The sequence below is a fragment of the Triticum urartu genome, chromosome 4A (genome assembly GCF_056163025.1).
Source record: "Triticum urartu cultivar PI428250 chromosome 4A, HENAU_Tu73, whole genome shotgun sequence".
Classification (NCBI taxonomy): Eukaryota; Viridiplantae; Streptophyta; class Magnoliopsida; order Poales; family Poaceae; genus Triticum; species Triticum urartu.
In genome coordinates, this window is record NC_141876.1 from 516,880,709 (window position 1) to 516,904,572 (window position 23,864).

At 43.7% G+C, this 23,864-nt stretch overlaps 2 protein-coding genes across 2 annotated transcripts; both read right to left on the minus strand.

The window, feature by feature from the left end:
* Positions 1-4,955: 4,955 nt before the first annotated feature.
* RPL15 (ribosomal protein L15) lies at positions 4,956-7,498 on the minus strand. Its single transcript, XM_048716065.2, has 3 exons — positions 7,003-7,498; positions 6,706-6,857; positions 4,956-5,316 (listed from the first exon to the last, which is right to left on the minus strand). The coding sequence occupies exons 1-3, from the start codon at positions 7,424-7,426 to the stop codon at positions 5,095-5,097; spliced, it is 798 nt and encodes a 265-aa protein (XP_048572022.1). The 5' UTR covers positions 7,427-7,498; the 3' UTR covers positions 4,956-5,094.
* Positions 7,499-11,079: 3,581 nt separating this feature from the next.
* LOC125552491 (uncharacterized) lies at positions 11,080-17,959 on the minus strand. Its single transcript, XM_048716066.2, has 7 exons — positions 17,632-17,959; positions 15,361-15,522; positions 15,204-15,270; positions 15,060-15,125; positions 14,874-14,992; positions 12,254-12,333; positions 11,080-12,136 (listed from the first exon to the last, which is right to left on the minus strand). The coding sequence occupies exons 1-7, from the start codon at positions 17,751-17,753 to the stop codon at positions 11,445-11,447; spliced, it is 1,308 nt and encodes a 435-aa protein (XP_048572023.1). The 5' UTR covers positions 17,754-17,959; the 3' UTR covers positions 11,080-11,444.
* Positions 17,960-23,864: the final 5,905 nt, after the last annotated feature.

The following is a 23,864-nucleotide window of genomic DNA, read 5'->3' on the forward strand; positions in this document are numbered from 1 at the left end:
CTCCGCCGCACACATCCGGAAACTTTTCTCGCTTTGGGCACTTGTGCATGACTTCCATCTTGACGATCACGTTGAGGACGACATTGTTTGGAAACATGCTGATGATGGGCAGTACTCGGCGTCCACAGCTTATAAGGCGCAATTCCTTGGCCCGACGCACTCGCCCATTCACCACATGTTTGGAGAGCTTGGGTCCCCCCTAAGGTTAAATTCTTCGCCTGGTTGACCTTGCAAGACCGGAACTGGACCGCCGACCGGTTGGTGCGGCGTGGTTGGGATAACTGTGGGCTTTGCCCTCTTTGCAAATGTGAGCAAGAATCGGGCATCCACCTCTTCGTCAAGTGCCGCTTCTCCATTAGGCTCTGGCGATCGGTCATTGACAAGTTTGGTCTTGTGCACATGGACACCTCCAATTGGCACCTTGAGGATTTCCTCATGCAATGGTGAGATAAAAGGACCGACATACGAAACCCCAATAGACGAGCGATGGCCTCCCTCACCATGCTCGTCTCTTGGACTATTTGGAACGAGAGAAACGCGCGGGTGTTTTGTAACAAGAGCGCGCCGCCGCCTATTCTGCTCCAAAATATCGTGCTTGAGGCAAAATTATGGGTTACGGCAGGTGCTAAGAAACTAGGTGTTTTGTTGTACGAGAGTAATTGCCATGCCGTGTTGCAAGGGCGCTTGTAAAAACTCTAAACTCTATTCTCCTCTTATTTAATGGATGAGGCAAATCTTTTGCCTCCGTTTCGAAAAAAAAAAGGCTGGCTCCTTTGCACGTACTGCTGCTCTGTTGTTGAAGGAGGAGTATGTGATTAGCAGTGAATGCAGCTGAGTTGCAGCGCCGACAAGTTTGCCCGGACGGACGCTTCCGTCGAATGGGAGAAGGGAGGCTTCGGGGTTTTGGGAGAGCCAATCAATCAGTCAATCGAAGCCGCGCCCCTGCTTCAGTTCTACCGCCTGCCTGCCTGCCTGCCTGCCGGAGCACGCAAAGCAAAGGAACACGGACGGGGCTGGCGCCGCATTTATGGCGGGGAGGCAATCTGCTGATGACGATACGGCTGGAAGTCAGTACGCCGTGGCCGGCCATGTGATGATCCAGCCGGCCACGGGCTCGCCCCACTACGTAATATGTCTGCCCACGTCCGCGTACCTGAATTCAGAGCCATTGACAGCACGATCGATCAGACGGGACGAGGGGGGGGGGGGGGGGGGGGGGGGGGTAGGCGCCGGCCGGCGAGCGCGGCCGACGGCGCCATGGCCGTCGCGGCGGCGGTGGAGGGGCGGTGTGTGTGCGTGCGTGACGCGACGGAAAGGGGGTGTTTGTTCGGGACGGCGTTGCGTGGGACGGGGGGCACAGCTCGGTCTGGGCTGTGGTCGCGGTTGGGAGGCGTTAAATGCGTTGGCTGGCGGCGGGTGGGTGGGTGTTGGTTGCGCCGAGACGAGCCTGGGCTGGCCTTTTCACTGGGCTGCCACGCTTTCGCCTGCTGCCGCGGAAGGGGCCGCCGAGTTAAATGGCGATCGTCGTCGTTGGCGTCGCTTTTGCTGCTTTTTTTTTTTTGAGCTGGGACGCTTTTGCTGCTTTGCTGTGGGGGAGGCCGCCGTGGAAGTGGGAACAGGGCTGATCAAGGGCCCCCAGCGCGGATGGAATTTATTGCTCCATCCGTTATCGGTTCAGACTTGGGGCACGTACGAGTGAGTACGACTGCTCGCCCCTTTGTTTGTTTGGTGACTTTGGTCCTTGCTCTTACCAAAAGGTCTCCTTGTCGTTGCGCTCCTGTGCTGCCAGCCAGGCGTCTAGACATGAGATCCCATCCGCTGGGCTGGGCTACAGTCTCTGCTTTCGTTGCCATCTTTTGTCTTCAGGGCTTGAGATTCCAGTGTCGATGAGGTGGACGCTGGGCAAGATAATACTTGCGTGCATTTTCATGCAATAATACTTGGCGAGATCGACAGAATTGCCTGCCTATGCAATTTTTTAAAAAAAAAATCAGGCAATTTCCTCAGCAGTCGAAGTACCGTGTCTGTGTCTCAACTCTCAACACCCTATGCTTGTCTTATCAACACTGAACTAGCAGTCAGTTCGTTTCGTGCCGCATTTATGCAAAAGAAAACATGAAAGTGATTTTGTGCAAGAGCATATTTACCAGCAACTTTCTGAACCTCCATAAAATTGAGAGGCCGAAGCAACGACTGACAGTCCCTGACCACAGTGGCGTAGCCAGCGCAATATGCCAGTGTGGTCCATTGATAGAAATATTTACATAAGATTATTTATTTTTAAAGAAATATTTTTTTACTGCATTATATACTTCCTCTGGTCTTTTTTACTCTGCATATTAGGTTTGTCCGAAGTCAATCTCATCCAACTTTGACCAAGTTTATATAAAAAATTATAGACATTCACATAACAACACCAATATCATTAGATTCATCTTGGAATATATTTTCATATTATATTTATTAGATATTATAGGTGCTAATAATTTCTAATATAAATTTGGTCAAACTTAGCAAAGTTTGACTTTCGGCAAATCCAATGTGCAGAGTAAAAAGGACCGGAGGGAGTACAAGCTATGGGGAAATTCTAGGATGGTCGGAGGGAGTACAAGCTATGGGGAAATTCTAGGGTGGTCCATGGACCACCCTGGCCACCCCCCACTGTCTGACCAACCGTGAAGCCCATTTCTACTTCTGCGGCTGAAAAAAAGGTATTATATGTCGTTTAGCAACCTGTAATCTCTGAACATACGCAAGAAGTGGAGTTCTGGAGTGTGTTCTGACTTGAGCAGCTAACTTTTCGCCACGAATTTTGCTCGGCGGAGCAGAGAATGTTCTGCTCAGTCTTCTCACATGGAAAATACATGAGCAGGATACCCGATCCATCTCTCTTTAGCTGGGGAATTTTCTCGCTGGTACTTAGCATGAAACATCCTCCTTTTTTCTCTCTCTCTGAAAGCGCTCACAAGGGGAGGAACAACTTGCTGCATGCGCTCAGAAGAAACCTTGCTATATGAGCATAAATGCGCACAAGTGTAACAACACTGTGATCTCACTATCCATGAGTTAACTTTGCAACACCATCTGTGTCTCTAAATTTTGATTTGGCAACTTTGCTTGGAGAGTAAGAGATTGTTGTTCCATCACGTTTCCGTCCACGGGTCAATCCAGACGTTTCGAGGGTATTTCTAGGAAAAAATTTAAAATGTCGATGACGAGGCATCTAGACCTGTGTATTATTGTTCAAAAAATACTTGGCAGTGATATTAGACCTCAGATACTTAGTGAATGTGTTAGCGCGTTGCTTAACTAGTTTGTCAATGTGGCATTAAACAACTCAAGATTGACCATCTACATATGACCATTCCAAAATGTTGCCACACAACGTTCATACGAAACCAACATGATAGAGAGCTAGTTATATGATTTGGATTTAAATGAGCTAGTTATATGTCCATCTAAAATAGGAAGTGCTTCTATCAGCTTTGCTTTTAAAATTAATACATCCATAGACTGTTAATGCTGGGGTGGAATGGAATTGTAAGAGAAATGTTTACCAGGAAATTCAGTGAGCATATAAACAATTGAAATGATATACAATAAGCCAGTTCAAAATAGAAGTGACAATGTCAGGAGGGATCAAGAGAACAGGATAGTTCTCACCAATGCAAAAATAAATAAATGATACTCCCTTGGTTCACAAATTGTTCTAACTTTTTCTGAATCAGATGTATATAGACACGTTAGTGGGTTTGTTCACTCATTTCAGTCTGTATGCGAGATATCCAGAACATCTTATAGATTACAGATCATGAGCACTATAATCATGGGCATGCACATAATGTAATGTCCTAATAGGACAAGTTACAGGACGGGGAAGCACTCCTTGGCGGGCATTTATGTTTGAGCAATCATAGAAAAACAGTAGTGTTTGTATAGGAACACCAACTGGAATGGATGGGTCACCCACTGATGAACACCGAGGGAACATTAAAGTTCAGCCTACAGTTTCTAGGGGAAATGTACTGTCCATACTACCAGATCAAGTCAAAAGAGAAATTCCTCATATTTTGCAGAGTCGGCGTTAACTCCAGAGCCCCTAAGGTGGTACGAAGAATTATCATGTAAAAGTGTTTGTACTTAGCAACGTACTCCCTCTGTAAAGAAATATAAGACATTGAGCATATACCTTGAGCTGTCTAATCAAACTCCTTCAAACACGCAACCTTAGGATGAGCTCTGTTGAAATGCTCTGTTCACAGGACAGTTGTTATGCGTGTATAGGATGAGTTGCACCTTTGTATAATAATAATTGCAGATTCCTGTCATTGGAGAACAGTGCACCATATGTGCACGCCCTCCACTGGTCAGGAATAATGAAAGGGAGTGCACGCACAATTAAGAAGCCCACAGGTACACATTAGGTCATTAATGAAGACGCTGAGATGGCGATTTCAAAGATAACCCAAATTACCCCATAGATGAACATGAACATAGACACCCTACATTATTCACAGTGTTTCTCCTTGCACGATCTTGCCACATCAGGTTTTAGCCTCAAGTGTAAAAAGGAAGTTGGCAAGATAATAACTGACATATAAATCATCGTCAGATCTGTATCTCATTGGTCAGACTATTGTATTTCCGTTATGCGAGTAATGGAAAGGGGTTATGCCCGGTTCAAAAAAAAATCTGTATCTCATTGAGCCAAGTGCTGGTACATGGATATATATTTCAGAAGTTATAATATCTGATGCAAGTGGCACATGATCTTTTCTTTTTGTAACATTAACCAATGATTCCTAAAACCTGGTGCAGTGTGTGACTACTGAGCTTTGTGTTAAGAGCCAAAATTCTAAAACATAAGGCTTTGTTTTACGATGCCCGTTTACGTGGTGAATTGTGAAAGCTGCTATTTGTTTTAAGAAACACCACATAAAAGTGGCATGGTAACATTTTACTAAAAAAAAAGGGCACAATATACTTGCTTATCACATAAAGACAAAATCCATCTTACATGGTAATTCTGAAATGAGATGGGTGCAATGAACATATGCTAAAGAGAAGGGTAGAGAAGTACAGTGTGTATGAACTCTATGTGGTGGCTTCATCAGATTCAACAGCGCCGCCTTTTTTCTTGCTAAAGTACTCTTCAGCACGAGCTTGGTTCTTCACATAAGCTGCTGGTAGCCATTTCTTCCGCTTGGGCAACACTGTTAAAGTACAGCCAGCTGCCTCAAGTTTCTCCTTGGCCGCGGAGGAGAATGCCCCAGCCTTGATGTTCAACTTGACTGATAGATCACCATCTCCCAAAATCTACATATTGGGCGAACAGGACATCAACATACAGTCATACACAAACCATACAAAATGGCACTCACAAGTAGCAGATGAAATCCATTTTTTTGGTGCAGAGACACAAATGTATAGTTATTCCTGAAACTGTTTTGTCTATAGGACAAATGTAAGGAGAGCCCTGACACAAAGATAAATAGGCTCACATGAAGCTGTTATTCAAAATTACTCCCTCCGTCCCGTAATATAGGACGTTTTTTAACACTAGTGTAGTGTCAAAAAAATGTCTTACATTATGGGATGGAGGGAGTACTGTTTTCTGCAAGCATGCTATTGGGATGTTGAACTGAGACAACAAACCTTTTATCCTCATGATGCCCAGGAAATTTTAAAGATCCAGATACCAGTAAATGATAAATATTCAAACAATACTCAATTACCTGGCTCTACGATTAAAATGGGTGTTTTTCCAGTCACAAGTGCTTATAAGTTGGCTCACCGCTATCTGCTGAAACTAAGAAAGATGGGAGTGGCCGTTTGGCTGCTGGTAAGCGTAATTTATTGTAAAATATATGGAAGGATTTTCTCTGGATAATCAAAACCCGGATTCTCAAATCTGATTCTATGTTGGTAGTTAACACCCACATCAGCTGGACTACAGATAAGGCAAGTTGGACTGTTGGAGTATGCTGATCATTGTCGTCGATGCTAATATGACGCAACTTCTACCTGGGAACCAGGTGCAAAGGTTACGAGAGATGCTAATAAGGTCGCTCATGAGCTCACGCAACTTGCGACAAGCGGGGTGTGGTGTTTGGGATAATCAAGTTCCTGCTTGTATCTCTTCGTTTTGTGTGCATAACTGTACAAATTTGGTCATTGATTAACCAATCTCTCTTTTCCCTAACAAGGATATACTAATAAAGCTCTTGAATGCAACATAACCCTACCAAAGTTAAGAAGTAACATCAACTGTTACCAGCACTCCAGCAGGACAAGATATGTCATAAGGAACTAAGGACAAAACCAATAGCACTCCACATTACAAAATTAGTATTGACAACTGTTCTAGGTTTAGTTTGCAATTGCTGTGCTGTGTTACGGAACCTACTTAGTTAGGGGAATATCTACTAATTCCAGTAAGAATTTCTTATTACATCTTAAGAAAAGATGATGTCAACTAACTGTTACAACCTAGATAGGAATAAATATTGCTTAGAGCAACCACAACTCCAAGTTATGCCCCTTAGCCTCGTGCGCAAAACCTTATCTTAGCTGTGGAACAACAGCTAGGATACAGAAAGATCAATCAAGTTACACAGGGCGAGAAGTTGAGCTAAACTAAACATTCAAATGAGAGGACACTTAGGTTTCAGTAGAGATAACCATGTAAATCATGATAGGTTGTACCTTGAGTGGAAGCTTTCTTTCCCTGCCGGATGGATTGATCAAGCCCCTCGATTTCAAGGACTCCAAGGAAATCTCATCGCCATCCTTGAACCCACCCTGCACTATGTCCCTCAAATTGAACGGCACGTACTTTGGCAACCCGATATGCATTCCTGAAAAAGGCAGGGCAGAAGTAGCTCAGGTTACTGCGCAATCACGCCCGTTCCCCAAGCACGGTCACTTGTGCGTTTTGCAAGCCAATTGGGCACATTATGGCTATATATGAACAATGTAGAGTGTAGAGGCGAGGTGACCCACCGCCGGCGATTCCGCGGAGCTTGGGAAGACGGCGGTAGAGCGGCATTTGCCCGCCCTCGAACCCTCGGCGGACGCCGGGCCCGGAGCGCGACTTCTGCCCGCGCATACCGAACCCGCAGCTGGCGCCCTGCCCCGCGGAGATACCGCGCCCCTTCCGCTTCGGCTTCCGCCGCGCCCCCTTCTGCGGGCTCAGGTTGTCGAGCCGGAACTTCTCCACGGGCTCCGCCTCCGAGGCCTCGGCCGCCGCCGCGGCGCTGCAGACGACGGTGACGCGGCGGGGCGCGCGCGCGCGGAGGAGGAGGGCCCGGCGGCCGGCGAGGGAGCGGGGAATGGCGGCGAAGTGGGGGGAGGAGGAGGCGGTGGAGGCCGGGAGGTGGAGGAAGGTCGCGGCTGGAGCGAGGGAGAGGAGGGTGATGGACGCCATGGCGGTGGAGCGGAGGGCGCGCGCGTGCGCAGCTCGACGGTGTGGATAGAAGTGTAGATGAGTGGGGGTTTGGGAGTGAGATAAGACGGGGGATATGGCAGTTCCGTGTGTTTTAGTCGCTTTTTCTTATTTAAATATTTTGGAAGGGGTTCATCGTCAATATCAGTATTTATTTATTTATTTTTGATAAAAGAGAGCTTACTCTTCGATTTCTATTACTCTCCGTTCTAAAATACTCGTCCAGAATTTCGTAATTAAAACGAAGGGAGTACCAGAAAATAACACCATTACGTAATTTTCATAGGGTCCAGCAAATTGCAGAGATCCCTACCATCATCAAATTTCTCTCTACTTCATTAAATTTTCTCACCCAATCCCCAACCAGAGAGTCTATGTTATCAGGCACACCAGTGAGGTTGATAGCACATTTTAGTACATTTCAGAATAAACGCGCAACCGAGCAGGTAAAGAAAAGATGATTAATAGTTTCGTCCCTTCTACAAAAGAGGCACTTATTATCACCTCTCCAACCTCTGCGGAGCAAGTTATCTTTAGTAAGAAGACTATTCCTGAGAGTTAGCCACATGAAAACTTTCACCCCAGGTGGCATTTTAACTTTCCACATAAATAAATGTGGATATTTAACCCCATTTTCAATCAAATGTCTATAGAAAGACTTAACAGAATAAATGACATTCTTTGTCGAGGTAAATACACTAGAAGTCTTAGAACTTGGGTGCGACGGTCAGTTTGGTGCATAAACTTGTAAAATACATGTTTCTGGTCATCTAACTTGTGCGGGCGTGTAAATACGGTCACATTTTCCGTACGCAGGTGTATTCGCTGCCTACATGGCACACCAATGGCCGGCGTTTTTTTTCATAAACACCCTCATTCTTTTTACTTTTTATAAAAGCAATCCAACAATAGTTGCCCGCTGGGTCCAACCGTCAGTGTACGTTGTAAATATATTGGGCCCATTGTCAGTGGCTAGTGCACGTGATGATTTTTTCGGAAACACACTCGTTCTTTTTTACTTTTTGCAAAAGCACTCCAACAATAATTGTCCGCTGGGTGCCTGGGTCCTACGGTCAATGTAAGTTGTAAATATATTGGGCTGGAAAAAATGGGACGAGCGAGTTCTAATCAAGGACCAATTGGAATGGAGCTAGCGACCTATCCACCGCAATTGATCGTACTTGGTATTTCATTTGGACTACTAAGGTATATCACCTCTAAAATAAAAGGTGCACATTCTGAATATATTTTCATTTCTCTAGATTTTCAAATTTAAAATTATTCGGATTGAAACAATTTTTCTGATAATTTGTTTGAAAAATAATTAGGTACATTCATTCTGCACTATATATTCTTTTGTCTAGCTATATTTCTTTTCGTTGATTTCTTTGAAAGAAATTTCCATACATTCATTGTTAACTATATTTCTTTTATATAGATTATTCAAATTCAAATAAAAATTAGTTGATTTGTCCCCCAAAAAATATGTACATTCATTCTGACCCATATTTTCTTTTATCTAGATTTTCAAATTTAAAATTATTTGAATTCAAACAAAATTTTGCTGATTTGCCCCAAAAAATATGTACATTCATTGGGCACTAGATTTACTTTTATCTTATTTTCAAATTTTAAATTATTTGAATTCAAACAAAAAATTAGATGATTTGTCCAAAAAAAGATGTACATTCTTCTTCACATATAATTTCTTTCAGCTAGATTTTTGAATTCATAATAAATTACGTTTATTTGTCTGAAAGAAATTTACGTATATTCATTATGAACTTTATTTTATTTTAGCTAGATTATTCAAATTCAATCAAAAAATTAGTTGTTTTGTCCGAAAATTTACATACATTCATTTTCACCTATGATTTATTTAATATAGATTTTGAAATTTAAAATTATTTGAATTAAAAAATTACATTCATTTTGCACTATATTTTGTTTTATCTACATTTTTAATTTAAAATTACTCGAATTCATACAAAATGTTTGTTGGTTTGTGCAAAAAATACGTACACTCATTCTGCACTATATTTTGTTTTATCTACATTTTTAATTTAAAATTACTCGAATTCATACAAAATGTTTGTTGGTTTGTGCAAAAAATACGTACACTCATTCTGCACTATACTTTGTTTTATCTACATTTTTAAATTAACATTACTCGAATTCATACAAAATGTTTGTTGGTTTGTCCAAAAAATATGTACACTCAGTCTGCACTATATTTCCTATCTAGATTTTTAAATTTAAAATTACTTGAATTCAAACAAAATCTAGTTAATTTGTCCAAAAAGTTTATCGAGAATATAAGTAATTTTCTTAAATAGAAAGAAATAATACATAAGAGAAATTGTGTTTATCTATTTAAATGTCAATGTGGCCAGATGGTTGGCGCTCGCACACGTGGCGAGCTTATGTGGTCATAGGTTAGAACCGGTGCTTTGCCCTTTTCTCGTTTGGTTTCTACTTTAACTCGTATGGTTTATCTTATATAAAGCTAATTGTGCTCTATAAACGTCAATAGTAAGGAGGTCAAGTGGCTATCTAAGTTAGCGGGGCGTGTGTTTGAATCCTGCTGCTGCTCTAGCACTTTTCATTTTATTTGAGGATTTTGTGCATAAATAAATAAAATGCAAGGGTGCTTTTTGAAAAATAACAGTGCACGCAAATTACCCACTGCCTCATCCCCTGATAGTGGGCCCCTGCCATGTTTTTTTTTGCGTGCACATGATACGGTAGAAAGCACCGTATATGAATGGAAAGACAAGTTAGATGACTAAAAACACGGATTTTACAAGTTTATGCATCAAACTGACCGTCGCGTGCAAGTTCTATGACTTGCGGTGTATTTACCTCTTCTTTGTTAGAGTCCATACAGCCTCGTCTTTCCTGTTATTCAGAACAAGAGAGGCACAAGCTTCTTTGATCTGGTCCCATAATTCAAGAGAATCCCCCATCAGAGTTCTCCTGAATCTCACATTATCTACTCCATTGTCAAGGATATATCAACAGACTTGTTTTTATCAAAACATATATTGTACTCCCTCTGTCCCATAATATAAGAGCGCTTTCGACACTATACTAGTGTAAAAACGCTCTTATATTATGGGACGGAGGGAGTATAATCTAGGGAAACTACATTTCAATATAATCTAACATTCTTTGATGTGGTTTCAATATCAGTATACTACGGAAAAGAAACTAAAGATGCAAGCAAATGCAATAGAAGCATATAGCACAGTGAGGCTTATAAAAAAATAGCAGAGTGACGTATAGATTACCAAAAGTCTATTAAAGAACAACTTTCTAGGCAATAATAAATCTATTCACGAAATGTATAGATCAAACTTTATGCAAGGTCACTTCCTAATTTGGATGTAACTTTGACAACTGATTTGACCAACAAAGTATATGTTACATGCCATAACAAATCTAACATTGGAAACTTATTCCGCATACAGATCATGTGATATAATACCTTTTGTGACATGTAACATTCTTGTTGGTCAAATCAGTGGTCAAAGTCGGAACCAAATTACAAAGTGGCCTTGCATCAAAGTGTGGAAACTTTTCTCGCCTCCCGCCAAAAAAAAAAACTTTTCTCACATCTACAGTAAAAATACACAAAGAGGGGGAAACCATACGCCCACAATTAGATGACTTGCCGCTGTCGTCAGTACAGAAATAGAAAAGTGAAATACGGTAGCCCAAAGTGAGCTACAGCATACAGACCTAACATTGCAACCCCCTCTATGCTAGTAAAAAAATGAAGTAAACTGCAACAGAAATAAACAAGACTATGTACAGCAGCCAAGGACACATATTTCACAGGACGACGCAGCATCCTTGCCATAGCGGCGATATGCGCAAACCAAACCGGGTTCCAAGTTTACAACCTTTGCACTTTTGCAGTGTAGCGAGATGTCTAGCAGTAGCAAGACGCACAACGGAAAGCTTGGGTTGATAAGAGGAGCTAATTAAACTGTGATCGTCACCCATCTGAAATGTCCACAATTTCACCAATTGCGGAGTCCACAGTTTCATGTTCTATTTGACCTGGAGCAGCTACACGATTACGCACAAGATGATCTGGTAACGACTGTTCTTCAACTTGAAAAGCAGGCGCACTTTCAGATATGTTCTTGTCCCCTGAGCCTTGAGAACAAGAACCAAAACACACATCCTTTCTACAATCGTTTGATTCTGTTGCCTGAGAATTTTTCAGTAACCTTTGTCGTTTTCTCATTTCGGTTCTTTTATTGATCAAAGGTACCTCATCTTCATCCGAATCATCAACACAGTAATAATTCAACCGATCAACTATTATCGAATAGGATCTATCCCACTTGCTAGTTTTCCTTTTCTTTTGTCTGCTGCACTCTTGGTTCCTTTTTGCTGTATCTGTTCTTGGTCGCTTTGGTGCTTGCTGAACAGTTTTGCTTGTCAGGTTGCCAAAGCGAACGTCCTTGGATAATTTGATTTTCTTATTACACCTGTCCCCCGAAGAGGAGCCCAGACCTGATTTGTTAATTGCGTCATCAGTAGGATGAAGGAACTCAGCTGATGCATCTTCCAGCTCATGTTTATTGCTTGTCCCCGACTTATTTGATGTATGTTTGGCATGCCAACTCCCACTGGCTGATCTGGCAGCCTTGCGTTCATCAAGTGTTTCTTCACCTGAAGCTGTCAAAAACAATAAGTAACACTATTACTCTATGCAACTTATACTAGTAATGAAACAAAATGAAAAGTGGTCCGGACATTTCTAGATGAACTACTAGGTCTTGTGGCAAAAGCTACCTATAGAACCCCCTAGTTCTACACAGCCTGGTGGTGATTTTCCAACTCTATAATAGCTACCAGAGCATCGCTTCTTGTGCCTGCATATCAAGACCAACATTAAAAGGTAAACATCTAAGAGTATATGGTGGAAAGGAGGTACAAAAATAGGGTGCAAGTTGGCAATAGATTAATACGAAAAAATCCAAAAAAAATTAGAAAGGCATATTTGGGTAAGATTTTGCATCATAATAATAATCTAATTTGCAGTCGGAGACTATCCTTCTTTTGTCAGGCTTAAATTTAGATGCCGTGTCAGATACATAACCAAACTCGGATACCTGCATAATTAGCAGACAGTGACATGTAACTAACAAAGTTAATATTTTAGCCTCGGTGCCATTACATAACATTTTGACATTAGTGACCCACTCAATCAGATTTTTGCAAATCAGCTTTAGGGTTAAAAAATGTTTCATTTCCCACCATCGGTGTAACTGACTTCATAACATTCCTTGGCTCAATAACAGTCACACAAAGAAGGGGAAGTTGCCATATGGCATGTTTTTTTTGTCTAGAACGCTGTATGACATTATTGCTTGAGAGATCACTGTATGACATGTTTTACTCATCTTGGTTGTTGGTGTGCACATCTTGCTACACAATTTAATCCCTCATCAATGGCGCATTTTCTCTCGTTGGTTTCTTGTGGTTCCACTCTATTTAGAGACGAAAAGTAACAATTTTTCCATGCACATAGAAATAATAATCTAAAGGTAGATCAGATTAAAAATGCATATGTATGTATGCACGCTTGTCAGTAATCTTTTGATGATTTTCTTCGAGATGCGGGTCTTGCAGAAGCCGTATAAGTGTGGCACTTGAAAAGATGTATCCTGAAAGGTAGGTATATGAAGTTGTAGCACGGATCAGGAATATAACGCTCCATTTTCCTCCAGCTTAAGATCTAGGCTGGACATGTGATTACACACAGGAGGCAACGCCCATAACGCCTTACCAGCATTTCTTAGCAAGCTCTGGTATCCAGCATGCTCCAACCCAATATAATCATAATTGCCACATGTAGCCTCAATAAAGAATTAAACCATTAAACATAACCCATGTTTAGCTAACTCTTCGTATTGTAGAGTTTCATGATAATTTATCAAGCAATCAACCGATTAATGTGCTCCAATAAACCTAATTAAGCAATGTGAGCTCAGACTATACAAAATATGAGCCCACATTGTTTAATTAGGAGTAATGAAGCACATCGTCCAACCAATTGTTGATGATTTATTTCGAAGCTATAAAAAATCAATCTATTTTTTGACAGTCTAGAAAATTAATCCTTAGCTACAACTAGGAAACTCGTACGTGCAATGCACGTTAACATTAGAGAGGAAATTAATTGCATGTTTATATTTGGTAGGATATCAATTATGCGTCAATTGCATGTTTATATTAGGTAGGAAATCAATTACGTGTTAATTATGTGATCTGCTCATATGTTGATAATTTGTATGATATTAATTGCACGCTAAACATGTTCAGCGCTCACCAGAAGCAATCTAGGTCGTCGGATTGACATGTTTTGATGGCCGAGATTAATTGGATCTGCCCCCTTTGGGTCTTTTTATATTGGTATAGATATAGATATAGATTATTTCGAAACATGGGTATTCTTTTATGGTTTAATTCTTTCATGCTACACTAGGTAATGACAATTATTTAGGTCCAAAAAGATGGATGATATAGTTGGCTTGCCAAGAGATGTCAAAGAGGCTCTGTGTGTTGCATTCTACGTGCAGTCCTATGTGCCTTCTAGATCTCGAGCTGGAGATGGAAGCCTTGTCTTCTCTGTCCGCCTACACCTATCAGGAGAGGTTGGTACTGCTGTTGCAAAACCTACAACCCTGAAGAAAAAATACTTCGAAAGATTTCAGACAATTAAGCATATATACATATATATTATTTTTTAGTCCTATCTACCTTTCAGCTTATTATTTTTTATGTGCATTGGAACAATCTTATTTTTGTCTGTATATGTAAAAGTAGGGACTGCAGGAATCAATGAGTTGTGATGTCATAGATGTGCACAACAACAACCAGGATGGGAAATATCATGATAGTGATCGTGAGAGCAATATTGAATGATTCAACGGTAGCTTAATTACTTGAATTACTTGCATGTGACCTTTTGGATTGCTATTTCATATGTAATACCATGAAAACATGGATTATGGCAATTACGTAATCATAAGATTGATGATGTGACTCCTCCATCACATAAACAGGAAGATATAGATGGACACAACTGGATCTGAAATGTAAATTAAGTCTTCTTTAAGACACATTTCGTCGCTATTTTTCATACCAATATATTTGTTGTTGTGGCAATGTGCACATATTAACATATATGCATAGTGCTTTTTATAGTGCAGATATATTTCTTGTTCTTTCTAAATACATAATGGCAACTCCCCCTTCTTTATGTGACAGTTGTTGAGAAGCCGAGTGGTATAGCTAGAACAAGTAAGGAATATCATCGTCAGTGAAATCGGTGGCAGGAATAAAACAGCAGATATACCAAAAAGGCAAATACCAAATCAGAAAATGCAGTGAAGCATAGAGCTAATACCTATGCCACCGACAAGCTAAATTCGGGCATGAGGAATTAGCACCCATTCTCTCAATGCAGTCATCATGTGAAGGTCCTCTGATCTTGGTTGATCTAACAAAATCTCCACAGCCATCACACTGCAAAAGAGGTTAGCTGTCAATCTCAAAATTTAACTTTAAATTTACTTACAGTCCAGATACTTACTTCGTATTGATAACATTTCTTTCTGATATCATGGAGTATAATTATGTTGTAGCCACCAACAGGACGCTGAATATAATTGACAATGTTAATAAGGAATCTCTTAAGTACAGATCGACTGACAGTCAATACTTGAATTCAACTTACATGATGATCTGGTAAAGAGCTGGAATTGATTGTATTCATTAACTTCTGAAAGTTTGCACCATGGTTACTGCAATCACGGTTTGAAATTAACGAGAAGAAAATTAGAAATTTTAAGGCATATTAGAAAATTCCAGTCTTTGTCTTATTGAACAAGTACCTATGGTTAGTGTTATTATCTTTGATGCACACATAGGCATGAATCATCTCATGGAGCAAAACATTCTTCAGATCGGAGTATGTGTGATGTTCATACAATGACTTCGAAAGAAGTACAATACAGCCACCACCGCCAGGATAATACTCACAGCCACTTGTATCACTGCAAAAAAAAGATTAAACATGAGAAGTTTCAAGACGGTTATTCTGGTGATACGGTAATGTGAACCAACAAGTACTTTGATACATACTAATGTGGATGATAAACCACACATGATTAAGTCTGGCTTTAGCATTGGTTGGACTTCAGAAAGCTATTTCTGGTATAAATCCATTCAGTTTTTTCACTCAAATGAATCAAACTATTAGTATAATGGTGAACTATTTCCTAACTGGAAGTCCACCACTATGATTGATGCATCACATGGTATAAAAAACTCTAGACAGAAGGAGGAGGAGCCCCTGCGGCTTTTTAATTAAGGAGGTGTGGGGCGCAACACCTGAACCCACGAAATTAATCGTGTCCACAGGGTTCGAACCTGCGTCGGCCGGGATACACCACCGTGTTCCAACCACACGGTATACAATTCATCTTTGCAACGTACTAATGTCAGCACGCTTTGGTTCCACAATTTCTCATCGCTTTTCACGACTGATTAAAATGGATGCATTATACACTTCACTCGTATTTTTAATTAATGTTAAGTCTCACGCATACTGAAGCCTTGGTATTATTGACTTGTTTTTACCCAAAAAATGCCCATATCACATAAATATTCTAGACCTTATGTGGTAAGGTTATATGATGTAATGAATACTTAGGAGAGGTAGACATATCTATTCTGTAAATTGCATGATCAGTATGGAGAAATGAGACGACTGGGCACTCTCTTGAGGGTTGAGGCTTCTTTCGTGGTAGACTGGTAGCCTTTTAGATTTATGGATTTGAAACAAACGTATTTGTTGATTGGTGGTACAGGGGTTATTCCTTGAGTGCAAAATTGCCACTGTACCCAATCACACAACGAAATCATCCCACCAAAAGTTTTGCTTTCATCAAATCTACAAGTAAGAAAATCATAATAGATCCTTGTGTTGGAGCTCAGAGCTATCGCACCATGTCTTAAGAGATTAGCATTATTTTTCAGTAATATCCCAAGCATATTATAATGTATAATATATGTACAATAGGAAGGTTTTCGGCCCTAAGGGGCCATTTGTATTGTGCCTGCGGTCGCCCTGCCAATAATGGCATGCCAAAATTTTGGCGGAGGAAACGGCCGCCGGCCACTTGCCAAATAATTGGCTGCATAATGAAAGGGAAGGGCGGACAGGGCTGGTGCAAGCCAAATAATAGGATCTCAACCAAACGCACACCATCGCTCTGGTCATCGAGCAAATATTTGGTCGGGCGCGCCAGGGCTGTGTCCAAACAGGCCCTAAACCTTTTCAGCCACCCAAACAATGGCATCCAATGGTTCACAACTTCACATCTAGTGGAGCCATCCAGCACTAGCTACTTAACTGAGTGTGGCGTTAATCGAGATGGCAAGTGCATAAAAATTATCATCTCTACACTATTTTCCTATTTCCTTCCCAGAAAGGATGTGGAAGATACATACTGTTTCATCCTGCTTTGTTCTTCCCATACACCCAACACTTACTACCGAAATCACAGCCGCTCCAAACATATCTTCAACTCAATGCACAATATAACAATGCAAGCATTCAGAGGTTAGCACTGAAACTTCAGCCAACATCGATGCGCACGCAGCAGTTTATAGGGTTATCTGAGCCACATATGTTCTGGCTGGAACTTTTGACTGGAATACTGAACAACGGATAGCATTAGTGTTGCCTCTGGTGCCCTAATTCTTTTTTAGGGATTGGTAATTCTTGTGAACACAAGAAAGCGACTGGACTCTTCCCCTCCAAAAGTAATTGTGAAAGTTTCCCCTGATAGATGAACGGCCGTCTAGACTCGACAAGGCTGCTAAACCTCTAGCACCTCCGGAAGGACCGAATCACAGCTCCTGCACAATAGGGTTCTTCTCCCTGCAATTTCCCCTCGAAAATTATCAAAATGCATCAAATCTAGACAGCCCGCGTATGCGCAGTGATTTTCGAAGGGGAACAAAGAAATGCAACATATATCTTGCAATCCGGGAAACAATCCACATCTGAAGCCTCGATCTGCATAAGCCCGGCCAGGAAGCGAACCTAGATGGCACCCGAGAAGATAGAGAACTCGAGGATTGGGAGGGGCGGTTACCCGTAGGGGAGTGGCTCCTCCGCCCAGGAGACGGCGCACGCGCCGAGGGAGTCCTGGAAGTAGAGGGCGTTGTAGTGGCAGAAGAGCTCGGCGATGTCAGGCTCCGGATCCGAGCCCACCATGGCCGCACGAAGGGGAACGTCAGGAGGGTTGGGAAGTTGGGAGTGACGGCGAGGGTTTTAGGGGAAATCTTTTATCAGGAATCCGGCGGATGTAATGGGCGCATAGGGCAAATTTGGCAATGCGAGGACGCCGCCGGTCGTCATATATTTACGCCCTTCCGCCGCGGCGTCTCCCTTTGTGAGCCAGAGTCAACTCCACCGAACACTGTTGCTTACGTTCGCTTGCCGGTGCTTTGCCTGACGTTTGCAAATAGGGGGCGAGTTAGTATCAGTGATTGTATTGGGTTAAAAGAAAGCATGTTTTTTACCACGAATATGCAAAAGCTTTGCGTATCTTTGCATTGATAGATAGGGTGACAGTATAATAGAGTTTACAAGTCAGATATAGAGGCGGACACAGGACAACCGGGTGTGCCGCCCGGAGAGACCTGTGCCTACGTCTTGGGTATGATTAGGGCTAGGCCCTTAGCGCCGGCGCGTGCCCAAAGTCACGCCTCCTCTTGGATCATGTGCACCGCGCGGCCCACAGCGGGTTGGTCGCCATCAAAGAGACAGCCATTGTGATGTTTCCATAAATGTCGGGCAGTGAGTATGGCGATGGAGGCGAGGCCGCAGCGGAGATAGGTCATGGTGCTGGAGATGGCCGAGGAGAGCCAGGCGATGAACTCCTCGTCTTAGGCGGGGATCGTGGCAGTGCATCGACACCAAGAAAGCACCTCATGCCAAACTTGGTCGGAGAAGGAGCAGTCCGTGAGGAGGTGTTGCATAGTCTCGGGCTCTTGGTCACATAGAAGGCAATGTGGCTCGTGGGGAAGACCGTGACGCGCAAGGCGGTCGGCAGTCCAGCACCTGCTGAGCAGAGCGAGCCAGATGAAAAAACTTGATGCGAAGCGGCGCCCAGGATCTCCAAGTGATTCGCTAATGCGGGTCGGGGTGGAGCCAGTGAATAGGGCTTGATAGCAGGAACGAGCGGAGTAGATCCCCATGCTAGTCCAACACCAGGACAACCGAACGGCTCGTCGATCAGAGTCAGGTGCCATAGGCGTCGCCCAAAGCGAGACGTACTGCACGGTCATGGCCGCAACCATGGCGCCTTGGATGTCGGTGGTCCACGCCCAGTTGAGCAACCCATCGCGCACCGAGCGCGTCTTGCGCCGGCGTTAGCACCTTGCAGTAGACTAGGGGCGCGATCTTGGACATGCTTTGCCCGTCCAACTAGTGGTCCTCCCAGAATCTGCATGACTCACCATTGCCGATGGTCCAAGTGGTCGAGGCTCTGAAGATGGCCTGAACCTCCGGGCAGCGCGGGATGTGAAGGTGTTGCCATAGGCGCGAGGCATCCGTTCTCTGCAGCCACAACCACCGGGCGCGCGGCGAGATGCCGGCACGCAGGAGGTCCGGGATACCGAGGCCGCCGAGGGAGACAGGCCAACATACCCGACGCCAATTGACCATGTAGTGTCCGTTGCTCGCATCTTTGCGACCATACCACATGAAGCTACGGATCAGGTGGTTGATTCGCTTGAGGGTCGGCGGATTGATGGCCATCGCAAACATGATGTGTACGGGCATGGCCAAAAGCACATGGCGACACAGGGCTAGTCGATCGCCCCGCGACATCATGGATGCCCACCACGGCGATAGCCTACGCTCCAGCTTGTCGATGATAGGTTGTAGAGCGTTAGCACTGGCTTAGCGGATGGACAGTGGTAGGCCGAGGTAGGTGGTGGGGAAGTCTTGCGGCGGGCAGGCGAAGTTCGCGGTGATCATGGACCGGTCCATGGCTGCGCACTAGATGGGGGATGTCGCGCACTTGGCGAAATTGGTGTGCAGCCCCAAGGCGGCCCCGAAGACCCGTAGCAGCTCGCGAACGACAGTCGGGTCTTGCCTATTTGGTCGGCAAAAGACGACGACGTCGTCGGTGTAGATGGAGACACTCGATGGCATGTGACGTGCAGTGAGGCGTTGCAGCACCCCCTCGTGGGTCGCGCAACAGATGAGGTTGTTGAGGGTATCGATTACCATGACAAAGATCATAGGGGATATGGGATTCCCCTGCCGTAGCCCGCATCGGTGGTGGATTGGTGGTCCGGGGATGCCGTTGGTGAGGATGTGTGTGTGTGCTGGCCATACCAAGGAGGATGCATATCCACTCGCGCCACCGGTGGCCGGACCCAATATGACACGGAGTCTCCAACAGGAATGCCTAGGAAACGAAGTCGAACACGCGTGCAATATCCAGCTTGAGCATGACACGGGGGTTCTTGAGGTTGTGGAGCTATCGCGCGGTTTGCTGAACTAGCAAGAAGTTGTCGTGTATGCACCGGCCGACAATGAATGCACTTTGGTTGGCGGAAATCATAGCACCGAGGCGTGGCACGAGGCGGAGTGAGAGCACCTTGGAAAAGAGCTTGGCAAAGAGATGGATCAGGCTGATCGGCCGGTAGTCCAAGAGCATGCCGGCATGTTGCTTCTTGGGTAACAGGAGGAGGAGTGCCTCATTGAGCCGTTGGAACCCGCGGCTATTGAGGGTATATAGCTTGTCGAACACAGTGACAAAGTCATATTTGATAACAGGCCAAGAAGCGCAGAGGACTTCAGAGGTGAACCCATCAGGCCTGGGTGCCCGCCCCTTCGGCGGTTGCGGGATGGCCTCCCAGATCTCGCTCTCATAAAATGGGAGCTAAAGATCATGCGGCTCAAACGAGTGTGGGGCGAGGGCATCAAGGTCGATGGAGGATGTACGCTCAGCGTCGGTGCCAAGGATTGTCGTGAAGTGGTCAAACGTGGCCTCGGTGATAACCCACAAGTATAGGGGATCGCAACAAATTTTGAGGGTAGAGTATTCAATCCAAATTTATTGATTCGACACAACGGGAGCCAAAGAATATTTGTAAGTGTTAGTAAGTTGTCAACCACACCTGGAGATTAAATATCTACAACAAAGTGATCAGTAGCACAGTAATATGATAGTTTGATAGTGATAGCAATAGTAGTGGTAACAGTAACAGTAGCACCAGTAGTTTTGTAGCAAGTGTAATAGTAGCAACAGCAGTAGTAACTTAGCAAAGATCAATATGTGAAAAGCTTGTAGGCATTGGATCGGTGATTTCGTTGGATGATATTCATCATATAACAGTAATAACCTAGGGCGACACAGAACTAGCTCCAGTTCATCAATGTAATGTAGGCATTGAAGGGTTTCGTAGTAATTTCAAAAAATTTCCTACGCACATGCAAGATCATGTGATGCATAGCAACGGGGGGGAGAGTGTTGTCTACGTACCCAACGCAGACCGACTGCGGAAGCGATGACACGACGTAGAGGAAGTAGTCGTACGTCTTCACGATCCAACCGATCAAGTACCGAAACTACGGCACCTCCGAGTTCGAGCACACGTTCAGCTCGATGACGATCCCCGGACTCCGATCCAGCAAAGTGTCGGGGAAGAGTTCCGTCAGCACGACAGCGTGGTGACGATCTTGATGTACTACAGCAGCAGGGCTTCGCCTAAACTCCGCTACAGTATTATCGAGGTATATGGTGGCAGGGGCACCGCACACGGCTAAGGAATAGATCTCAAGGATCAACTTGTGTGTCTAGAGGTGTCCCCTGCCTCCGTATATAAAGGAGTAGAGGGGGGAGGCTGGCCGGCCAAGGAGGGAGGCGCAGGAGAGTCCTACTCCCTCTGGGAGTAGGATTCCCCCTCCAATCCTAGTCCAACTAGGATTCCTTGGAGGGGAAAAGAGGAGGAGGGGGCCGGCCACCTCTCCTAGTCCTAATAGGACTAGGGGAAGGGGGGCGTGCAGCCCATCTAGGGCAGCCCCTTCTCTTTTCCACTAAGGCCCACTATGGCCCATATAGCTCCCAGGGGGTTCCGGTAACCCTCCCGGTATTCTGGTAAAATCCCGATTTCACCCGGAACACTTCCGATGTCCAAACATAGGCTTCCAATATATCAATATTTACGTCTCGACCATTTCGAGACTCCTCGTCATGTCCGTGATCACATCCGGGACTCCGAACAACCTTCGGTACATCAAAATGCATAAACTCATAATGAAACTGTCATCGTAACCTTAAGCGTGCGGACCCTACGGGTTCGAGAACAATGTAGACATGACCGAGACATGTCTCCGGTCAATAACCAATAGCGGGACCTGGATGCCCATATTGGCTCCTACATATTCTACGAAGATCTTTATCGGTCAGACCGCATAACAACATACGTTGTTCCCTTTGTCATCGGTATGTTACTCGCCCGAGATTCGATCGTCGGTATCCAATACCTAGTTCAATCTCGTTACCGGCAAGTCTCTTTACTCGTTCCGTAATACATCATCTCACAACTAACATATTAGTTGTAATGCTTGCAAGGCTTATGTGATGTGTATTACCGAGAGGGCCCAGAGATACCTCTCCGACAATCGGAGTGACAAATCCTAATCTCGAAATACGCCAACCCAACATCTACCTTTGGAGACACCTGTAATGCTCCTTTATAATCACCCAGTTACGTTGTGACGTTTGGTAGCACCCAAAGTGTTCCTCCGGTAAACGAGAGTTGCATAATCTCATAGTCATAGGAACATGTATAAGTCATGAAGAAAGCAATAGCAACATACTAAATGATCGGGTGCTAAGCTAATGGAATGGGTCATGTCAATCAGATCATTCAACTAATGATGTGACCTCGTTAATCAAATAACAACTCATTGTTCATGGTTAGGAAACATAACCATCTTTGATTAACGAGCTAGTCAAGTAGAGGCATACTAGTGACACTTTGTTTGTCTATGTATTCACACATGTATTATGTTTCCAGTTAATACAATTCTAGCATGAATAATAAACATTTATCATGATTATAAGGAAATAAATAATAACTTTATTATTGCCTCTAGGGCATATTTCCTTCAGGCATGTATTTCGTAAATAGTCATACGTGCTTATGGAAAAGAACTTACATGCCATCTTTTGTCCTACCCTCCCGTGGCAGTGGGGGCCATAAGGAAACTAAGGGATATTAAGGCCTCCTTTTAATAGAGAACCGAAACAAAGCATTAACACATAGTGAATACATGAACTCCTCAAACTACAGTCATCACTAGAAAGTATCCCAATTACTGTCACCTTGGGGTTTACGAATCATAACACGTAACAAGTGCATATGACTTGCAAGATCCGATCAAGAACATAGATATAATGGTGAAAACATAAACGGTTCAGATCTGAAATCATGGCACTCGGTCCCTAGTGACAAGCATTAAGCATAGCAAAGTCATAGCAACATCAATCTCAGAACATAGTGGATACTAGGGATCAAGCCCTAACAAAACTAACTCGATTACATTATGAATCCCATCCATCCCCTCACCATCCAGCAAGCCTATGAAGGAATTACTCACTCCAGATGGGGAGCATCATGGAATTGGTGATGAAGGAGGGTTGGTGATGATGATGGCGGCAAATCCCCCTCTCCGGAGCCAGAACGGACTCCAGATCTGCCCTCCTGATGAAGAATAGGAGGCGGCAGCGGCTCCGTATCATGAAACACGGTGAAACTTCCTCCCCTATTTTTTCTCCGAAATGTGAATTTTTAGTATCCAGAATAGGGTTGGAGGAGCCTCGTGGGCCCCACTAATGATCAGGGCACACCAGAGGGGGTGGCGCGCCATGGTGCCTAGTGGGCAGCCGGGGGCCCCCTCTAGTGGGTCTTGGTTCCAATATTTTTTATTTATTCCAAAATAATTCTCCAAAAAGTTTCGTTCAATTCCGAGAACTTTTATTTATGCACAAAAACAACACCATGATAGTTCTGCCGAAAACAGCATCAGTCCGGGGTGGTTTCATTCAAATCATGCAAATTAGAGTCCAAAACAAGAGCAAAAGCATTAGGAAAAGTTGATACGATGGAGATGTATCAACTCCCCCAAGCTTAACACATTGCTTGTCCTCAAGCAATTCAGTTGACAAACTGAAAGTGACAAAGAAAAACTTTTATGAACTCTTTTGTTCTTGTGTTTATACATATGCTTAAATAATACCCAGGTTTTCAGCAAAGATTATAACTAACCATGTAGATGATAACTCTTAGAAATTATATTTAC